The sequence below is a fragment of the Eutrigla gurnardus genome (genome assembly GCF_963514095.1).
Source record: "Eutrigla gurnardus genome assembly, chromosome: 17".
Lineage (NCBI taxonomy): Eukaryota > Metazoa > Chordata > Actinopteri > Perciformes > Triglidae > Eutrigla > Eutrigla gurnardus.
In genome coordinates this window covers 14,464,194-14,485,123 of record NC_139928.1, presented here as the reverse complement: position 1 = coordinate 14,485,123, position 20,930 = coordinate 14,464,194, and the positions used below count along the sequence as shown (strand labels likewise).

General features: G+C 43.0%; 1 protein-coding gene across 2 annotated transcripts in view; it reads left to right on the top strand.

Annotated features, from left to right (window-relative positions):
- trps1 (trichorhinophalangeal syndrome I) overlaps positions 1 to 10,231 on the top strand; it is a 93,878-nt gene extending 83,647 nt beyond the window's left edge. For both annotated transcript variants that reach the window (XM_084033044.1, XM_084033043.1), the window contains 2 exons: positions 4,887 to 5,009; positions 8,203 to 10,231. In XM_084033044.1, coding sequence (XP_083889170.1) covers positions 4,887 to 5,009; positions 8,203 to 9,783 — 1,704 coding nt within the window. In that variant the 3' untranslated portion in view covers positions 9,784 to 10,231. The remainder of the gene's footprint in view (positions 1 to 4,886; positions 5,010 to 8,202) is intronic.
- The last annotated feature ends 10,699 nt before the right edge of the window (positions 10,232 to 20,930 follow it).

Below are 20,930 nucleotides of genomic sequence, written 5' to 3'. Positions count from 1 at the left end.
CCTGACAGTGTGCAGGGTCTATTTCTCCGTATGTGTGTGTGTGTGTGTGTGTGTGTGTGTGTGTGTGTGTGTGTGTGTGCATGTGCAATAGAGAGAGAGAGCGAGCGAGAGACTGATCCAGTGTATAGGATATTGGATTTGGCAGTATGGAATTTAGTTAATTCCTCCAGCTAGTCTTCTAGCTTGATTAAATAATCGCTGATTTAATGCAAGTCAGTGGGTGTATCAATGTAAGTGTGTGTGTGTGAGTGTGTGTGTGTGTGTCTCTCTCTCTTTCTCTCTCTCTCTCATTCTGTGTGTGTGTGTGTGTGTGTGTGTGTGTGTGTGTGTTAAAAGCAGGGCTGACTTGCTCTCTAAGTGAATTAAATGTAATTTCATTTTGAAATACTTTGTTTAGAAAGCCTTCTTTTTGAATTTATTTTAGACCGCAGGGCGCCTCAATCTGTTTCTTTTTCCTCTTTCTCACGTTCTCTCTCTCTCTCTCTCTCTCTCTCTCTCTCTCTCTCTCTCTCTCTCTCTCTCTCCCTCTCTCTCTCTCCCTCTCTCCCTCTCTCTCTCTCTCTTTTGCCACATACCGCCAAGGATAGCAGCCCTTTATTTTTGAATTTTCATTGTGTGTGACACAATGCTCATCATGATCATTAGAAAACTGTGACCTGTAAAGAACCAGTGGATGCTTATCTATTTCGGTCAGCACTTCCATTAAGATGTAAAGGACCATGCCGTGTAAACAGTTTGTATAACATCTGTAAATTTATGGCTTCAGGAGGCTCTCGGTGTGGACTCAAAGCCACAGCTGAAGGGTTCAGCCACTGTGCGGTTGCACCATCTGTTTTGATGTTGAATAAATTCTCGAGAATTTTTTCTTTTTTTAAATTTAAATCACGGCGATGGCTTAAACCTGTTTAATGGGGAAATTGGTGTCGCAGTGCAAACCCATAAAAGTCCAAGTGTTCCAGTGTAATCACAGAAGAGAGGAATGCAAACATGTAGTGTTTCCAATGTGCATATTTTCCCAGACAAACAAGGGTCGGGTCGTGGAGCCTCTTTTATGCATTCTTGCATTAAATCCACTGCCACAAGGGGAAACGGCTCCCTGTTAGAGCAGCTGATTGTGGAAGTTATTAAACCAATAAATGTTGTTTTATGTGCAGCCTGCCACCGAGTAGATTGTATTCTTAATTTCTGCAGCCTTATCATGAGCATTATGAGACTGGTGAAATCTGCTCGTCAGTGTTATATGTTGACGTACAACCTTTTCAGCAGGAGATTGAACCGTCGGATGTCTTTTATGTTCACATTTGAGGATAAGAACATTCCACACAAGTGTGTTTTTTATTAATAACATTCAAAATGGACACCTGACCTGGGGATAGTAAGGCATTGTTTCCATTGGTTGCGCTAACACACTTCCAACTTGAGAAACTTTTCTTTGTATCTTAAATTTATTTATTGGCTTGATTAGGAGGAAGTAGATGAATATTTTGATTTCCTGACTAATTAATGTATTTTGTGTGTGTGTGTGTGTGTGTGTGTGAGTGTGTGTGTGAGTGTGTGTGAGTGTGTGTGTGTGTGTGTGTGTGTGTGTGTGAGAGAGAGTTTTGTTGATGCTGCTAATTGAACGGTATCATAGGCCGCAGATAAATAGATGCCATTAAGACCCTGAGCTCTAATTATATGCAACCTCCTCTGCAGGCTGAGGTGAGTGGGAGAGGCCAGGTATCAGTGATCCATCAGAAAACCATGCACTGACACACACATACACACACACACACACACACACACACACACACACATACACACACTGTAGATACACACCAATACACCCAGCAGCACACTTACATCACCGAGAGATCCACTCCCACTTAAACTTGTGTTGAAGTATGCAGATTTGGTGTGCGTGTGCATGTGTGCGTTTTGGTGGTGGGGGTTATTTATGTGCTTTCCTGTGTAATTGACACTTGAACCTCTCGCTGATACAAACACACACTTTGCTCTCCTTGTACCGTGGTTTTGGAGTAGCCAAGATACACACACTTTTTGGATTGCGGCCTCTCATTCAAATCATGCATGCCTTCATTAGTCAGTGGAAGCGAATATGTTCAGGTGTGTGTGTGTGTGTGTGCGTGTGTGCGTGTGCGCGTGTGCGTGTGTGTGTGTGTGTGTGTGCGTGTGTGTGTGTGTGCGTTAGGAATGGGCGATATTTTACCGTTTGCGATATACCGTCCAAAAATTTCCACACGGTAAGAATTTGTCATCTCGCGGTAATAACGATAAATTCCGGTTGATGACTTTTTCCCCCCAACTTTATTGTATTCAGATTTACTCTCGTTTGATGACGTTGTATGCGACCACGCACTCGCAGCCCAACTCACGTGACAGGCACCTGCCTCCTGCCTGTAGACCTGATCTCTCGGCTCACGTGAAGAACAATAACAAACATGGCGGAAGGCGGAGCTGAGAGCTCGTTGCTCGTTGCTAAACGAGGCTCCAGCTCGATTATCTGGAACTGGTTTGGTTATTATAAGTCTGACATGGAGCAAAACACTGTTATATGCAGAGTTTGTAAAAAAACGGTGATTGCAAAGGGTAGTAACACCACCAATTTGTACCACCACCTCAAACACCAGCACAAACCAGAATATGACGAGAGCCAGAAAATGCGCACAGATGCAGCAAAAGCGACAGCGTCAACTTCACTTTTTTATCGTCACTTTTATCGTTACCGGGATAAATGCCAGAAATTATCGTGATACATTTTTTAGTCCATATCGCCCATCCCTAGTGTGCGTGTGTGCGTGTGTTGCGATGAGGGGCAGCTGTGGGGCCATATGTGAGTGATTTGGGTGCTCAGAGGGAAACTGAATTCTGATGACAGATGCACTATTTGGCTTGCAACACTAGACACACACACACACACACACACACACACACACACACACACAAAGACACAAAGACACAGGAAGTGTACATCAATCAATCACCTGGCTCTGTTTTTCTACATGTGGTGACCGTATGGTGTGTGCAACATACACTCATAGACAGGCACACACACACACAGACACACACACACCAGGAGGATTGTGTTGTGATATCTGTCAGATGGACAAAAACACATGTACCATAAAGACCCTCATATGAGCTCAGGTGTTTATTACATACAACATGATTGAAAACAGGAGGTTAAAGTCATATTGAGAGACTTTTTTCCAGTTTAAATAAACACATTTAAACTATTGGATTGATTTAATCCCGAACAATCCAAAAGTTAGATTTTGTAGACTGGTCTGGACAGTATGAAGGATGTTGTCGTAAATGTCTTTTCATGGCAGTGGAGTTTGATGTCTAATCCTTAAACCATTTCAAGCACAGATGTCTAATCAGTTCCTGATCCGCCTGCATTTCAATGTTATGTGAATTCTCCAAAACCACGATGCAAAATCAGCATTTGTGTCGTTCCACAGCTGCCATATTGATTAGTTCCCATCAGAACTACAAATGATGTTCGTCATATGTATATGGCTATATATGCATATACATATATATGTGTGTGTGTGTGTGTGTGTGTGTGTGAGATCCTTGCAGTACATTATATTGCAAAAAGGAGAAGGTGAGCACAGTGTGCTCTCCTGCTTTTAGCTGGCAGCAGAAAACAGATGCTCAGTGGAAGTGCTGGTCGTGGCTCCATCTGTAGCTCTGAGACTACAGACGGCCTGATTGAAGTGTGGCACTCTTTTGTGAAGAGTTGAAATGTTTTTAACTTATAGAACTGGGTCCTCTGAGCCGAGGGGGGGCTTAGCTCTCTGCACTGTCATGAACATAAAACAACAAAGAAACCAGGCGCTGATAGGAGAAGGTCCCAGTAGATGCAAAGTCCACGGTGGAGAGAGAAGGGGGGGCAGCAGTGACAATACAAGGGAGAGAGGGAAATATGGCACACACATACAGTAGAAGGTGGATTTTAGTAAGCCAAAGTCGTAGGCTATACACACAAACAGACTCACAAACAGATGCTGAAATAACTCTCAGTGAAGCAGAAACTGAATATGTACATGCTGGTGTTTTCTTCACCGTACTGATAATTTAAATCGGTAAAACAATATCTTAAAGTAAACTGAAATTAAGAGGAGAAATCTATTTCAAGCAGAGAGAAAAAGAAACGGTTGGATGGACGTGCATATATATTGAGGGAAAGTCGTGGAGGAGAAAGATGAGGTATGCTGTCTTCTCAGGGTCATAAAGGTGGTGAATGGGGCCAGAGACTTAATGGGATGGAGAAACGTTGTGATTGGCTCATTACTGTGATGGAGCACGTTGCCACGACAATTGACCTTTTCACCCACCCCACCCCTTCCTTGCACATGCTATTTTTTTTTCACGCGCCGCTGCTCCATGAACGTGCTTGTGTGCGTGAAAGTACCTCCTGCAGTTCAGATAAACACTCAAACATTTTGCTCTTCAAGGTGAAAGCATAACTCATATCTACATCCGTCAAATAGTCCTCGACGGCCCACATATTTAAAACGCATCTCGGCTGTTCAGCCCAACTCATTCTCTTCCTGTTGAAGTATATTTTGTTGTTTTTATTAACCTTGTTCTATATAGTGGAAATCAGTGTTGAGGAGAACAATGTTCTCAATTGGATTTCCCATTCGGCATGATAAATGAGCGCACATCATCTCTCTGCCACCAAGCCAATCTGTTTTCTCCCTCCCTCTCTCTTCTAACTTCACTTCAGTGGTGGGAATGTTAAAAAGCTCTCCAAACTTTGATTCCCCCTCCCTCCTCCTTTCCCCTCCACGACTTTGCATCCTTTTTATCTCACCGACATCTTCTTATGACTCTCCATTCACGCTCTAACGTTGTCCGTCTTTCTCCGTCTGCAGCGGCGCCGAGGCAGCGGCGTCTTCTGTGCCAACTGCCTGACCACCAAGACGTCGCTGTGGAGGAAGAACTCCAACGGAGGATACGTCTGCAACGCGTGTGGCTTATACCAAAAACTGCATTCGGTAAGTCGTGCGCCGACGAACTGTAGACCCGGGAGGGTGAGTAGGAATAGTCCTCCCAGGCGTGCTACACAACGTTTCGTGTGTGGTCCCCTTTATGCAAATGTTCTTTCAAACAAATTAGAAAGACACACAAGAAGGGAACTATAAATTTGGAAAGCAAATAAATAAAGAGAGACAGCAAGGAACCCCTACAAGCGAGCTGGAACTCAGGTGTATCGTCACGCTGTAGTTGATTTGCGGTGCTGAGCTCCCATCCACGCCGAGGAGACCGACACATACTCATAAAGGTTGCACCGGCTCGGGAACCCAGCGCTTTGGACTATTTTATAGACTCTGTGCTGTGTTTTAATCCATCCGCGGGGTAGTTTTTTTGACCACTAATTATCATTCCTCCTGTCTGGACGATTAGCACGCGACGCAAATGAAACGGTGCGTGGCGCAGTTAAACGCATGCATTCTGTGAATCCCGCTGTGAAAACGTAATGCCGTGGGGGGGGGGGGAGAAAAAAAAGTCTATTTGATTTGGTGGGAGCTGGGAGTTACAGACCATTTCAGCAGTCACCGTGAGCCAACTCCACGTGGGAGTGCGAAATATGACGGAATGAATCAACTTTACCATCCAAGCCCGGGGAAAGTCTATGGAAATCTCAAATTTAATTAGACGGCATGAATTACTGATGAGATAAAGACCCTGCCTAGAATTTAGTTGACTTTTCGGAATATTGAGCTCTCCCACCTCGTGTGTTTGTAAAGGGTTAAAGCTAATTTCACACTTCAATATACCTATTTAACACAAGGGTTTATAAATATTAGCATTGTGTGTGTGAGTGTGTGCATATATATATATATATATATATATATATATATATATATATATATATATTAGTTTTTAAGCTTGTAAAAAAGTGAACAAAAAATGTTTCCATGTAATGAATCACAGTGTTAGTAAATGCATCAGTGGCTTGACCGTGTTACAACCCAGAGCACTATGCTGCAATTATCGAATGGCGCTTTAAAGACCTTTCAGAGGATGACAAGCTGTGGCAGTTTACTCCTTTCCTGGCCCTGCCGATGTCCTTGGGTCAACCCGTTGGTCTCGTCTGCTCCTCCAATCACGTCGCAGCTCCCGCTACTCTTTGACAATCTTCACGACAGTCGTATTTTATACGCCGTCATAAAAGTTTTATATGCTCTACACACATTATTAGAGAGGAGAGCAGCTAGTAAAACACTTGAGAGTGAGAGAGGGGAAGGGAGAGATATGAATATAGAGGGAGAAAAGGGGTGGAGGTAAATGGAGGGGGGGGGGGTGGAAGACAAACAATAGTTAGAAAAGGGAGGAAGGCAAAGAAAGTGAATTAAGGTAAAGACTGAGGAAAGAGAGGGGAGGGTGGGTGCAAAGAGTTAGAGGCCCAAGAAGGAAAGAGGAACAGCAACGGCCATGGAAGTGGACAACATTACAGCTCTGGTGTCTGACGGAAGATTGTAGACACAGAAATGCTATCCAGCTTTTTTGTAACCAATTAAACTGCAGAATCTACATTCTACTTTTAATAAATGGATAAATAAATAAATAAAAAGTGTTCCCCAGATCCATTTTCCTTTTACCTTTCCATTAGATATATAGACCCAGTTTACTAGAATGTAGCATCGAATTAGGAAGTGTTTCCACCATAGTGGGTGCTACTTTTCCTCAACCATCATCCTCCTGTATTCACCCCCCCTCTTCCCTCCTTCTCATTCATCTCACCTCCTTCACTCCCGTCTTCACCATCTCCTCACTCCTCTTCAGCTAGAAAAACACCAAAGATGTCAGTGATTTGACTGACATGAATGTCTTGTTTACGGTAGTGATCCAGGTGTACAAAATCATCATCCGGACAGCTCTATGATGAACAACACACTTACCAAGAGTTAAGACTGTTCATTGTCTAAATGAATGTGGCGATGGCTTGTTTATGGTACTGATGCAGCACAGCATCTCTGGGAGGAGGCTGTAAATGACCCGTCTCTCTCGAAGTCGTTTCAGTCGCAGCTCCACAATGACAGATGGCTTCAGGCCTATGAGCATGCTTTTCACATACCTGTTCTCAGTCACAGACACTGTCCACATACAGGGACACGCATGACGAGGAGAGTGAGGATTATCGCTTTTCTTCTTTAAATCCCCCCTTTTCTTTGTTCTTTTCATCCACCTTCCACCATTATAAGGTACACTTAATAACGAGGCTCTTGTAAATTTTACTTTCAAGAAACTTGACTCAACGTTCTGGTTTTTTTTTTTATGCTTAAAAAACTCCTCTGTTTGTGCCAGTTGAAGTTTTCAGTTAATGCTGTGCTGCGGACACAATTTATAATGCGTATTCGGTGCAGTCACTTCTTCAATAGGATGGCATGTCATTACTTTTGAGTTGAAGTGGAGAGACTTTAAAGACACTTTAAATTGTTCACTTTATTTTACTTCCAGGAAAGAAAATCTTTTGCTTATTTGTCAGGGGAATTTTTGAGTGTTCTAGATTTATTTTTTTATTTTTTTGGCAGTTGTTTAGGAATGAAACATCACCAAATTGTCATAATCTCTCATATGTGTTCATACATATTTTATTAATTCCAGGGCAGGAAGTTAAATATGTGAGAAGAGCATCAGAAATGTAGTTTTTATTCTTTTGACTGTTGCCTTATAAACCCAACACCGAGTAGAAACACTGCATAAAAGAGATGAGGACAGTCGATACATTAATGTAGGCGTATGTTTGCGTGTCAGTGACTGATCTGTCAAGTAAAAGTTGAGTCTTCAGTGCATTTACATCAGATGAAAGTGCTCCCCCTTGTGGTAAGGGCAAAAACCACAGCCTGAGGCATGCTGGTCATGTTGCTGTCATGTTCATATGAAGTAAGCCTTTTTAAAATGTCATACTATTGGAAGTGTCACTGCTTTACATTCATTGTAAGAAGCAGCTGCAGTTATGGATCTTCAGTCAGCCATAGTGCACCTTCCTTAGCATTGATATGTTTGTATATTTCACCAAATATCAAATTACTCTTTATTCAAATGGGTCATAAACTAAGTGCAATTCATTTGATACCATCAGTCAAAATAAATACTGGGGTATGTATGTTTAACATTAGTATTCATGGTCAATAAGCCTCAAAACATTCTTTTCATATTATTCTTTGTTTCCCTATCTTCTAGACACCCAGACCTCTAAACATCATCAAGCAGAACAACGGCGAACAGATTATCCGCCGCCGGACTCGGAAACGCATCAACCCAGATTCCCTGTCATCTGAGACCCCCGCCCCCAAACAGCAACGCATCACCAGCGAGGAGCGGGTCAACGGGGAGGAGTCGGACAGGAGTTTCGCATCAATCAAAAACCAGCAGCCTTCCCCTCGCTCACGCTCCCCCCGATCCACCCAAGCCTTCCTAGCCAATCAAACCTTGGAGATCCACCGACGGATGCCTCCTCTGCTCCTTCCCTCGCACCCCCCCTCCTCTTTGGTAGCCGAGGGCAACGGGGGCGTCGCTGATGGAGGGCTCATATCAAAAGGAGAGGGAGGGAAAGGAGGAGGGGGGTCGGAACGAGGCAGTCCCATTGAAAAGTACATGCGTCCGTCCAAACCGTCCAGTTATTCGCCTCCTGGGTCTCCCATTGAGAAATATCAGTACCCCCTTTTCTCCTTGCCGCTGCCATTGACCCTCTCGCCCGATTTGACCCCTGAGTCAGATTGGCTCAGATTCTGGACCAAGTATAAGATGGCAGCCGCCTCCGGGGTTCCTGGTAGCCTCAGTAATCTCAGCAGCCCTGGTGGCCTCGGGAATAACGCTCTTTATCTCGGTGCAATGGTGGCTCCAGGACAGCATCATCAGCAAAGCTACACGGTGCCTTACTGCGCCTCTCCCTACTCTCCTCTTCCCCCTCCACCAGCTCCTCCTCACTATCCCCCGCCTCCTCTCCACTCCCAGACCTCGTCGCCGTCATTAGAGAGCGACGCTCCTTTGGATCTCGCGATACGACAAAGAGATACAAGTGCCACGAATGCACACAACTCCACAAACGGTGCGGAGAGGAGAAGGCAAGAGTCGCCGCTCGCCGAGAGGTTGAGAGAGAACTGGAAAGGAGAGAAGGAGGAGGAGGAGGAGAGGGAGGATGGAGGGAGCCAGAGAGAGGAGGAAGGGAGGGAAGAAAAGGAGGATTCGACAAAAGGGCGGTCAAGCGTCCCGTCGAAACGCACGATGGTGGAAGTGGCCACGCAGGACGACCTGACCAACCGCTGCATCCACTGTGGGATCTACTTCCTCGACGAGGTCATGTACGCCCTGCACATGAGTTGCCACGGCGACCAGGCACCATACCAATGCAGTTTTTGCCTCCACGTGTGCGCGGATCGCTACGATTTCACCACGCACATACAGAGGGGCTTACACAGGTACACAGACAAAACGCCACACAAGAGGGCTCACGCGCAAGACGGCCCCATTCCAAACATCGCGGCCGCGGCGACGTCGGAGGAAGACGACCGCGAGATCACGGATGAGAGCAGCGATGTCAAAGGCATTGATCACGACAACCAAGCAAACGAAACTACAGGCAACGACGCCACCGACAACGAAACGGAAGTAGGGAAGGAGGTAGGCGGAGAGGGTGAAGACGTCAACGAGGAACCGGGAGATGAGATGGAGTCGGAGAGTACCGGCGTCGTCGCAGCAACCCCAGAGGTCACGCCCGTTGCCGAGTCTGAAAACGTAGATGAGAACACGGAGAGTAATTAATCTGAAGCCTTTGACTCACACAAACTTTTTCTTGAATGAATAAGCTGTCTGCCTTCACGTTCCTGGAGGCTCGCTCATGTCAAAATGGGCCTTTTTTTTTCCTGGGCACTAAATGGAACACATCCTTATGCTGGAAGCACGCGGCTGTCAAATGGTCAAAAAAATAAATAAATCATCGTAGGATCCAGTTTGGAGAATAAGCCCCAAATCCCGTGTTGAGTGGCGGTCACGTGACGTGGCAAGTATTCAACCACGGAGTCCGGGGTGGGGGGGTGGGGGGGGGGCATGCAGCTGAAATCACCTTTAACAAACAGCCACTTCATGTGCTTTACAAATAAGAGGATTGGAAGCTCGCCTGGAAGTTGGACTGCTCTCATTTAGGATGAGTTTGAAGAGCTCAGCACTTGCACAGCCATCATACAGCAGAGCAAAAAAAGAAAAAAACAACTTACAGAGCAGATCTGTCATGCAGCCTGCTAAACTAAACCCTGAGCTGGTCCAAACTAGTTCAATTCTGTTTTATCTCGGTACAACCAGATCTGATCTGGTGAAAGCAACGTTGTTTTCTTTTTGACTGTTTCTCACCGCTGTGCAGATGGATCCAAAACCAAAACTTATTTTGACTCTTCGAAAAACCTGCTCGGAGCTTAAAGCAGTTTTGTTCTGGGCTGCAGTTCAGCTGGTTTCACCTTGGTACAAAAAGGATCCGTTGGTTTCTTTCACTCGTGCCCTGAAACTGGCAACAAAACAAAACAATAAAACTGCCAAAATCATCACCTCTGCAAAGTGCCCCAAACTGGGAGAGTGACTGGGTTTTGATGGTTTGATTTGACCGTGACTTTTTTTGAACTCCTTGAAAAACCAGTTTGGACTGGTATAAACCGGAGTAGTTCCGGACCGAAGTGTTCTCTTCATCCATTTGGATCAAACCAAGTGACATTATTTTCTACCTTCCTCCGTGCCATGATACTAGCTACGTGCCTGGCTGCCTGCCTAATAGAACAACCATCTATTAACCTGCTTAACATTTATATTAATGATAATAATGGTAATGATATTAATTATGATGTTATAGTACAAAACATGCAATTTGCTACACCTTTTTTCCTATATGTTATTTTGTAAAGGCAAATAATGCTTTGTGTGTGTGTGTGTGTGTGTGTGTGTGTGTGTGTGTGTGTGTGTGTGTGTGTGTGTGTGTGTGTGTGTGCAGGAAATGGTACTATAAGAGTTAGTCTGTTTGAGTTTTTCTTGTTTTTTTCTTTTCTTTTTGAACTATTAGTTGTTTGTGTTCTTATGGAGACTTGTTACATTGATGACAGCCGTCTAACAGAAATGGTACAGCTAAGGGAGGGGGGGGGGGGGGGTATATGTGTGCTTTTTGTGTAATAGCGTTTGTGTGTAAGGGTCGAGGGACGCGTCCGTCCCCAAACGATGATGTAAACATAAATGAAGGCTTGCGCTCAGTCCTCAGGGGTCACAAGTGTTGCACACCAAACCACCTGTTTCATAGCATGTGACACATCATTTTCTACGTGTTAAACGGTCTAATGGTTTAAGCATGATACGTAATGTCCTCTTCTAAATGTTCTAATCATGTTCTCTATGTGTTAATAGGTCAAAACGGTCCTCGTATGTAACTTCTTTTAAATTTCTTTTCCGTATGTCTTTCACATGTTAGGTTATATGGTTTTTATAGAGAGACTTAGGAACTTAAATGTTATCATACGGATCAATTCTTTGGGTTAACTGTATAAACCTTTGCTCTGTACGGAGTCTGCAGAGCTCCTTGCCTACAGTGTTTTGTTCAGCCTATCTTGTATTTCTGAGAGTTTGGTAGGCAAACTCTATGTAGCATGTTAGCGTCTTATAAAATCTGCAGAATACGTCGCCTTTTTCTATGGATGGGAACTGTTACACATTGAATAATAAGGAGTACACACGAGACGACGTTGCAAAGTTGCATTTTCGAAATCCAACAAAAATGATCACGTTGCTTTCAACTTCCTCATCCCATTTCTATACCCTTCATTCCCACTCGTGGGTTCTTAATCAGTCTTTTAAGGCAAGAAAACGTTTTCTTTATTTATTGTCGACATTCGTGGCGGTCGGGTACCTGAAAGCCCCCCCTTTTTCTTCAGAGTGGAGCAACGCGGTGGCCATCTTGTTTATTTTTATAAAGAGAGAATCGCTTCTCCTGCCTCGCTGCCTTAGTTGCTAGAAAACAAAAAAAACGAAAAAAACACACATAGGGACTCCTTTGAAGGAAGTGATAATAGGCTGAAAGACAGGAAGGAAGAGAGAAAGAGAACAAGATATTTTTGTATGCTTATCCAAAAGACATGAGTGAAAATATTCCGCCTAGTGCCTGGTAACTTGTACAGTTTTTCTAATAAGTATATCTGTCTGTGTAAGTTATGAGTCGGGCAGAAGTGTGTCAAATAGACTGCTATATTTAATTCCCATTGCACCGAGATATCAGTCGTCCATTATCACGCTTCATGTCAGCCCAGCTGATTGGTCAACCTGTTAAGTAAGCCCTTGAGAAAAAGCCTCACTTTTAGCCGTGCTTTTAAGAAATTAAATTGGTTGCTATGCTAACTGTCCATCACAAGTGAACCATCTGTCATTTGTTTTTGTTTTTTTTTTGCATATATGTAGACGACTCTGTCGGAATGACGAGACATATAGTGTGCCTCGGGAACTTCAGTAGGAAATTTGTACCAAGAAGATCTTTCCTGTGTGTGTTTGGTGTATTTGGAGGCGGAGCTATGGCAACGCAATCATGGTACCAGAGCGCCCATAGCAGGGTGAAGGAACATTTTCAGGAGTTTATCGTGAATATGGTTTAATCCAGACAGCTTTGTAAGCAAAGACTCAAACTGCTTCTTTTGTAATCCAGCAGTTAAATGAATAAGCAGCCAGAAGACATGTTTGCGTCCTCTCTGATGTCGGGATCTTTGTCCTGCTTTGCTCAGCTCCTTTACTCCGCTACCCATCACTCCGATGAAACCCATTCAAAAGCACAGCGTCTGATTTGTCTTTGTTCCAGGAAATATCTTGTGCTAAGGTGTCATGTTTTCTTTTTTTTTAACTCTTTCTTTAGTTATGGGCATCCACTAATGGGCTGCTAGAATAATGAAAAACTGTTTACATTTGTAAATGTAGCAACGACAACAAAACAAAACAAAACAAAAAAACGCAAAGGAATGAAGCTTCTTAAAAGACGGAACAGAACAAGGGATTGAGGGATAGCTGCTGAGATGGAAGGATGGTTGCCTTTGAAGAATATATGGACAGAAGGTGGATGAATGGAGGGAGAATGGCTTGTAGTGGCTGATAAGAAAAGGTTTATGTATCCATTTATCCCCTCTCTTCTCCCGTCAGCATCACACAGACCTCCCCGTCTTTGTCCCCTTTGTTTCTCTCCAGCTGTTACTACAACGTCCGCCATGCATCTCTTCTGTACTCCTCCACTTTCTTTTGGACTTATGAAGGTATTCTCTGGTTGGGTCTCTGGGTTTGAATGGGAGTCATGTGATTGTGTCATACTGTGTAGCTGATGTGGACAACCTTTCTACTTAATGTTGACTTTGTGGAACTACTGTCCTACTTGAATGAGCCTTGGGTTTGTTGAAAAGAAATAAGATGTAAAAATTAAAATCGCTTGAAGCAGTTTTCCCTCAAATCTAGTGCCGACGGGACTCGCATTTGGTAAAAAATTGAACAGGAATTTTCATCTTTTAAGAGTTCTTTGGTGGTGATTTTTCTTGGGGATTTCGAGGAAAAAGTAGGACAAAGATGTAACAAAGAAACTGAGCTAGTTTTGTGTGAGTGTGTGTCTGTGTGTGTGTGTGTGTGTGTGTGTGTGTGTGTGTGTGTGTGTGTGTGTGTGTGTGTGTGTGTGTTAAATCTTGGAGAACATCTCCATCTTGATGAATCACAAGGATTTCTCAGTGGGCTGATGGGGACAAAGTCTGATGCCAAAATGTTTCAGTAGTTGAGCTTTTGAAAACGAATCCATAAAATAGATAATAATAGGAAATTAGGACAGTTTTTTTCGACTGGCGTCTCCGGTTCACATGATAGGTGAGAAGTGAGGTTGTCCAGGACACGTATGACACCTTCAGTAATGAGTGTGCGTTTTAGGGTTGATGGCATTTCACACCAGTGTTTACATTGAGGGGGGGAGGGGCTTAACAACTGTTTTAATTTTTGTCTTTGTCATATGTTATAGAGAATTATGCTGTTGCTTGCACTCCATTTATTATGTTCTTATTGCCAAGGAAGGGACAACACACACACACACACACACACACACACACACACAGAGACACACCGGCAGTGGTACGGATTGAGTGTACATTTTTGGGATGTACAGTATTAACCATGGGAGACAAGGGAGCTAAAGGCCAGTTCATTATTGGTCACACACACACACACACACACACATACAACAACTATGTACATTTAACCAATATATTTTAGTAGAAATTTTGTCTCCTATTCAGTTGAATGGCTTTCATAGAAATGTTTTTGTTTTGTTTTTAGGTTATTTTCTCTCTCTCATGTTGTATTTTATTCTACATCCATTCTGTACCTTTTTATTGTTTTTAGATTTCATTTCATGCAAAAAATGATATTTCAACATATTTTGACAGCCAAGAAAAAGTTTGTTACACAGCTAAACTTGAAGAATAATGTTGATGATGATGATGACGATGACGATGATAATAATTAATAAAAGTAATAACAAACGTACTGAAAATGAATAATGTGTGTTTTTATTCGTGAGCTGTTTACTGTTCTATAAACCCTCGGTTAGAATGAATCACGTGAACAAAGAGTGCTCTTACCTGAGACAAACTGCAGACTTTTGGATGGTGGCTGTGGGCTGAACAGATGAACATAAAGCTTTCATACCAAGTCAGGTGATTTTTTTTTTTTTTTTTGGCCAGAAATGGAGAAGCTCTGAACATCCCACCTGCTGTGTTCTCTGAATGTAGCCAGGAGCTCATCTGTTCGTCACTGCTGCCCGCCTGCTTTTTCTACCTGACGAGCTTGCCACTCGTCCTCATAGAAATATGAGATTATTTATTTGTCACTTCGATTATTTAAATTCAAAGCCGGTTCTGTTTAAAATGATAAGAAGTCATCGTCACGCTGTTAATTTGAAGTATTTTTTCCCTGCGGACTATTTCCTGTGGTGTGAATGAGCCGTTCTGTCATGTCGATGCAATAAGTAAGACATACTATATGGCCGTTTATGCTCCCCAGAGGATGATTCCATATGATCCCTGTGACCTTGTGACCATCTGTGTCGGGTCGACGCCTCTGCTTGGACAACACTCTGCTCCGTGACAACTGTTTGCTTCAATGAAATCCGCTGTCAGCACTCAAGGCCTTCGGAGGATAAATTGTGATTTTTGCGAGTGACACTCTGGCCTTTCCTTTCAAGACTGTCCTCGAGCCAGGATTTTTTCGATTTCCGGATAAGAAATATAAAATTTGATAGTGAATTTGTAATTAACTGAGTGGATCCTCTGGCTTGCCGTTGCCAGGTCAAAAGGTTGTGCAAGACAACAGGAAGGTTTCCATGATGTTGATTTTATCAACCCGGTCGCCTTTCCTCCAGCGTTGGACAAACCTTTGATATGTAGCTGCGCTGAATGAAAATTTTAGAGGAAAGTTATTAATATCGTGTGGGGTATATTCAATACAGGTTGTTTAACTATTGCTTTTTAAAAGAACAACGATTCATGCCGAGGCAAAGACCACAGCAAGCACTGCCAGAGTCTCATTTCTCACCAACACTCACAGGATTTGAGAGCCTATTTGAATTTTCCCACAGCCCTCCTTTTGGGTCAGGCAGCGTCGCTATCTGCCAGATGACAAAGGCTTCTAATCTTTGGTCTATTGTACGTCAAGCATTATGAATTTATCTCTCTGTTTATAAGATGAACATTGATTCGAGTTGATTAACTCCGCCAGTGAAATTATGTGGCAGCGGGGCGTCATTTAAATGTGTGTGTGTGTGTGTGTGTGTGTGATGATTGGCCACAGGAAGCTAATGACAGACTGGAATACTAAACACCCTGGTGTCTACTGGAGAGGTCAACGCATAGACACATGCAGCCGCACATAATTATGAATCTGTTCGGGGCCAAAAAAAAAAACGAGAAAACAATCCAGCAAATGACACGGCAAAACAAATTAAAAGCAGTGTGAAAACAAACTTGGAACAATTCGTACTTTTCATGCAGTGTGTGCTAAAAAAGAAAGAAAGAAAGGAAAAGAGGGACCAGATCAGATGGCGGATGTATGTGTGCACTTGGAGAGTCTTTCTGCGTCATGCCTGCATATCATCTCTGTATGCGCCTTCTGCCTGTCTGTCTGTCCCTCCGTGTAGCTGTCTGTCAGCCTGCCTATCTCTCTGTTTAAAGATCTCGCAAACATCATTTTAACTCATGTTTATTTATGTGTTATCTACACTGTTGACTGAGGATGCCTGTGTGAGGGAGCAACGGAGGTGTGTGTGTGTTTGTGTGTGTGTGTGTGCAGGTGCTTATGCATGAAGTAACATTGTCATGTCTTCATGTATGTTCATAGAGATGCACTTTGTTTAGATTATATGTTCTGAGACAGACAGACAGATATGGGCACTTTGAGTTGGTCTACAATCATGCATACAGATAGAGAGAGAGTGAGAAAGAGAGAGAGAGAGCGTGGATATAGACAATGAGAGAGAGAGAGAGAGAGAGAGAGAGAGAGAGAGAGTGGATATAGACAATGAGAGAGAGAGAGATGGATGATCTATCTTCGAGGCATATTGAATATTGAATGATTCCAACAGTGACTGCCGTGGGGTCCGTGCACTGATTCCATATTCATTTTGGGATATGAAGCTCTCACGTAAGATGGATAGATGGATAGATGGATGCTCATATGTGAATCATATCTAATCATATATGAGCAGGATCTCTGCCTCTGACTAATCTCAGTCCCTGCTGAAAGCATAATTACAGCTCGACAAGGCCTCAGTGTGCCGGCTGTGTATCATCAGCTTCACAGTGAAGTCCACTGCGGAGGGATTTGATGTGTAATCTCCTTTCCATTTATTTCCTCTTTACTACTCCAGTGGCTGCGCCCTTTCTCTCCTCTCGCTACTTTTCCACGACTTTGCTCGCTCCGCATTCATACACCCTTCCACCGGCATGACAAGAGGGGCCACGCTCCCGCACAAAGACGCTTTGGAAAGCGGAAGGAATCACTCACGCCCAAGTATAACAATACTGGGACATGAGAGAAGAAAGAAAATGTATGCGCAAAGAATACATCCGGGCGTACGTTTGTACACAAATGTCAGTGTGTCCACACACACATGAATGGTTGCGCATGCATGCATGCACACATGCAGCATGCAAATACAAAAAGACCCAGGTTTGTGTGGGCACAGAGAGTATATCTATATATATATGTATATGCATTATAAAAAGCTTTGCCCCGTCCTTCACATTAGGGCGCAGGAGTTATTTCATAATCATTCAGTTAATAATATCTCCTCACCCACTAACACTGATAAAAGAATGCGTGTGTGCGTGTCTTCAATCTATTTCTATTTCTGTAGAAAACTGATAAGCTTTTGCTGAGTTTCCTCACACACACACACACACACACACACACACACACACACACACACACACACACACACACTCACTTTTCTAATGAAATGCACTTTAATTCTCACCAGAGCACATGAGAGGGCATCAGGACAAGACGTCAGCCATAACAAGCGTTCCTATTCTATTTCTGCAGGACTTCTTTAAACCTGCCTTTAACAGTTTATCCTCGTTGACTCCCTTTCACTCCGTTTATTTGGATTTTCAGACTGTATAGTTTCTACTTGTGGTTCTGCATTGTATATTCAACTTTAATAGGGTCTTTGATGGATAGGGAGAGTGTTTATCTTCTCTGTCTTGTGTGTTTTGTTTGAGAGAAATGCTCCGTGTGTGTGTGTGTGTGTGTGTGTGTGTGTGTGTGTGTGTGTGTGTGTGTGTGTGTGTGTGTGTGTGTGTGTGTGTGTGTGTATACATACCGTTTAAAAATTAATAACATTTTCCTGCCTGTGTTTGGTGAAGAGTATTTTCTGTATTATTTTTTACTTTAGTTGTTATTTTTGAGGATTTTTTTTATTTTTTTTAAGCAAACACTGTTTTCCTCAAAACAATTTGAAGAAAGCACCTCCCTGTTAAAGTCACAGTCTTCACATTATCTTTGTGCTCGGTGCATTCGGAGCTGTGTGACGTATGCTCCCGCTGCTTCTGTGCTTCTGGTCCGTCCTGCTTCATTGCCTCCCACAGCCTGTCCAATCATCGGCCTGCTCATCGTGCGATGTCTCCCCATCAACTGGAACTTGATCGAATTTGGGAGAATGATGTCTCTCACCGCTGCATTCTGTCATCCTCAAAATTGAAAAGATTAGCCAAAGCGATGCTTTGAACGCGAGTAAAAACAGGACGCGGTGCTGTTGCCTTTCGGGGTTCTACGACAGAAAAATCAGTTCGATTTTAGTTCCCAAAGTTGGAGAACTCAACACGGAGCATTTCATTCTGATAAAATGGTAATATGAAAAATAGACAAAATTGGAAAACTTTTATTCCAACTTCAGTCGCATTTACATTTTAAACATTTAGCAAAATCAACTTACACACGCAAAGCAAAAAAACCTTGTATCACCATAAGCGTTAAGTGTTAACCTGATGCAAAGGCAGCAGTTAATCAGTTCTGAGGCGGTAGAGTTAAAGAAATATGAGCCCAGGTACCATTCAGGTGCCCTTAAACATTTCATATATCATTGATAAGGCAAGTCGCACACAAAGACCGAAGTGCAGAGTGATGAAATATAGAAATGAGAGAGTATCTTCGGAGGCGAATACAAATTATAGATGAAAACCTGAATAAGCATCTTTAAACAGAATGTAGTCTTTTTTTTTATTTATTATAAGTTCAACAATAAGTTACAGCTTGGTTAGATTTTAAAGAATGAAAAAGTTTGACACACAACTCGTGTGTTTCCAGCTGTGGCCTCATAAATAAGAGAATCAAACCTCCTCCTCTCAGAACACCGGCGGAGCGTGTGTTTACTCCGCCGCGCTGCGAGAGACCCGCGAAACACAGTAATGACCGAATTATTGGGTGATTTAATCCTCTATTCATGCTCATCAGATCTCTAACACAACAGCCAAAGGCAATCGCACTTTCTCACTTCATGATGCACACATTTTCTAGACGATGATACTAATAGTATGTTTACGTCTTAACCGGGCTTTAGGCTACCGACATTTCACATCAACAACAACAACAACCGCTAATACAGCAAGGAATGTATATACATATACACACCAGGGTCTCTAGGATACTGAAGGTCTGCTTATTGATAACTAAAGATTGGTTTTCATTAATATATTCCCTCCTAGTGCAATAAAGCTTGGAGGAAACCTACAGAGGGGATGGTGCTTATGAATACGGATGTGGAGGGGTCGGCCTCCATTTTCGCCGCCGCCACTGCTACGATGCATCAAAGACAACCATAGTAGTTAGCTGTGACTGGTATCATGACTTGAAGTTGGGAACCATTGCCTTGGGACGGGGGGGGGGAGCCACATATCCTGGAAATGCTTGCAGACAAAAGATGCATTCAAGGACACCAGAAATCTGGACACCAGAGCCCTTAATCAGACTCTTTGATGCCTTATTGCTTTATTATTTGTTGTTAATTTAGACTAAGTGGTGTTTATTAAAGATTTGCATTCAATTAGTATAACATAGAGAGATACCAATTTCAGGTTTTCACTCAGTCACCGGAAAAAGCACAAAAACAGAATAAAAGCTTTTAATACGATGCCGATGCTGCCGGTGGCTTCTTTCCAAGAACCCCCACGTATCCTTCACTTTTCCTGCCAGAACGTCGCTGCCCTGACCTTTGTGTTCCCGGTGTTGCCTGCTTGTAAGACATTTAAGCTTATTGTGTGCCGCTAATTGACTACATTGAGCAATACCTCCACCACCACGGAGTTATCAGCTTCGGGCGAAATTAGGATTATAGTGTTTGGATGGGAGTAGCACAGTTTCTCTAACAACTCCGTTAACATGCATTTATAATAACTGGTGCACGCAGGGCCGGCTCTACCGCCTATATCGCCTATGCCAAGAGCCAGCCCTGGGTGCACGGCTCACATGAGTCAAAGTGTACTGACCTTATGTTTGAGGTTCCATTTTTTAAAGAAAATAAATAGCTGAGAAAAATATAAATAGTTTGCCATCTGTTTTCTATGAGTATGACCTTACCCTGATTATATGGAGAAAAATGTAATTATGTCCATAATCAGAGTGTGTTTACTCGATAATTTTAAAACAAATATGCATGTAAATGATCCCGACGAGGGTAAGCAACCGCCATATGTGGTGTCAGTGAGCGAGGAGAAGAACCAACAATAAAAAAGCAGAATGAGGTGACGGTGGCTCCCACCTCTCCCCTCCTCTTCACCCTCCACTTCATCCATCCATTATTCAGCATAGCTTCGGGTCAAACTCTCAGCGCCTTCCTGACATCCCTCCCCTTCTCCTCTGTGCTATATCTCCCACTCCTCTTTCCATCTCTCTGTCACCCTTTCATATTCCCCACACATGGGAGAAGTTTGCCGAGGGCTTCCTGCCAAAAAAGCCCTTTCTGCCAGAAATCTCCTCAGGTGTAGGCAACAAACCTACTTGGTTAGGTTTAGGAAAAGATCATGGTTCGGTTTTAAATAAACCCGTTCTGGCAGAAAGCCCTGAAGGCAAACTTCCACCCATGTGCATATTCCCCAGAAATGACCCTGCAGAGAAAGGTTCTTCGCTGTGAAATGCCACATTTTTAGCGATGTATATATATATATAGGCGTGTAATTATATGCATATATTTCTGAAGGGCAGGCTGTAAAGAAAAGTTTTTTGTCACCTTCTCCTCTCTACTTTCTTTACTTCTTCTTCTCTCTTTATGGTTAAGCAGAGCTCAGCAGTAGTTTTCACTGAGACATATATCAAAATTGAAAATGTCATAAAATGTACATTTAATTTGTAAATTTCGATGAAAGTATTGAGTCAGTATT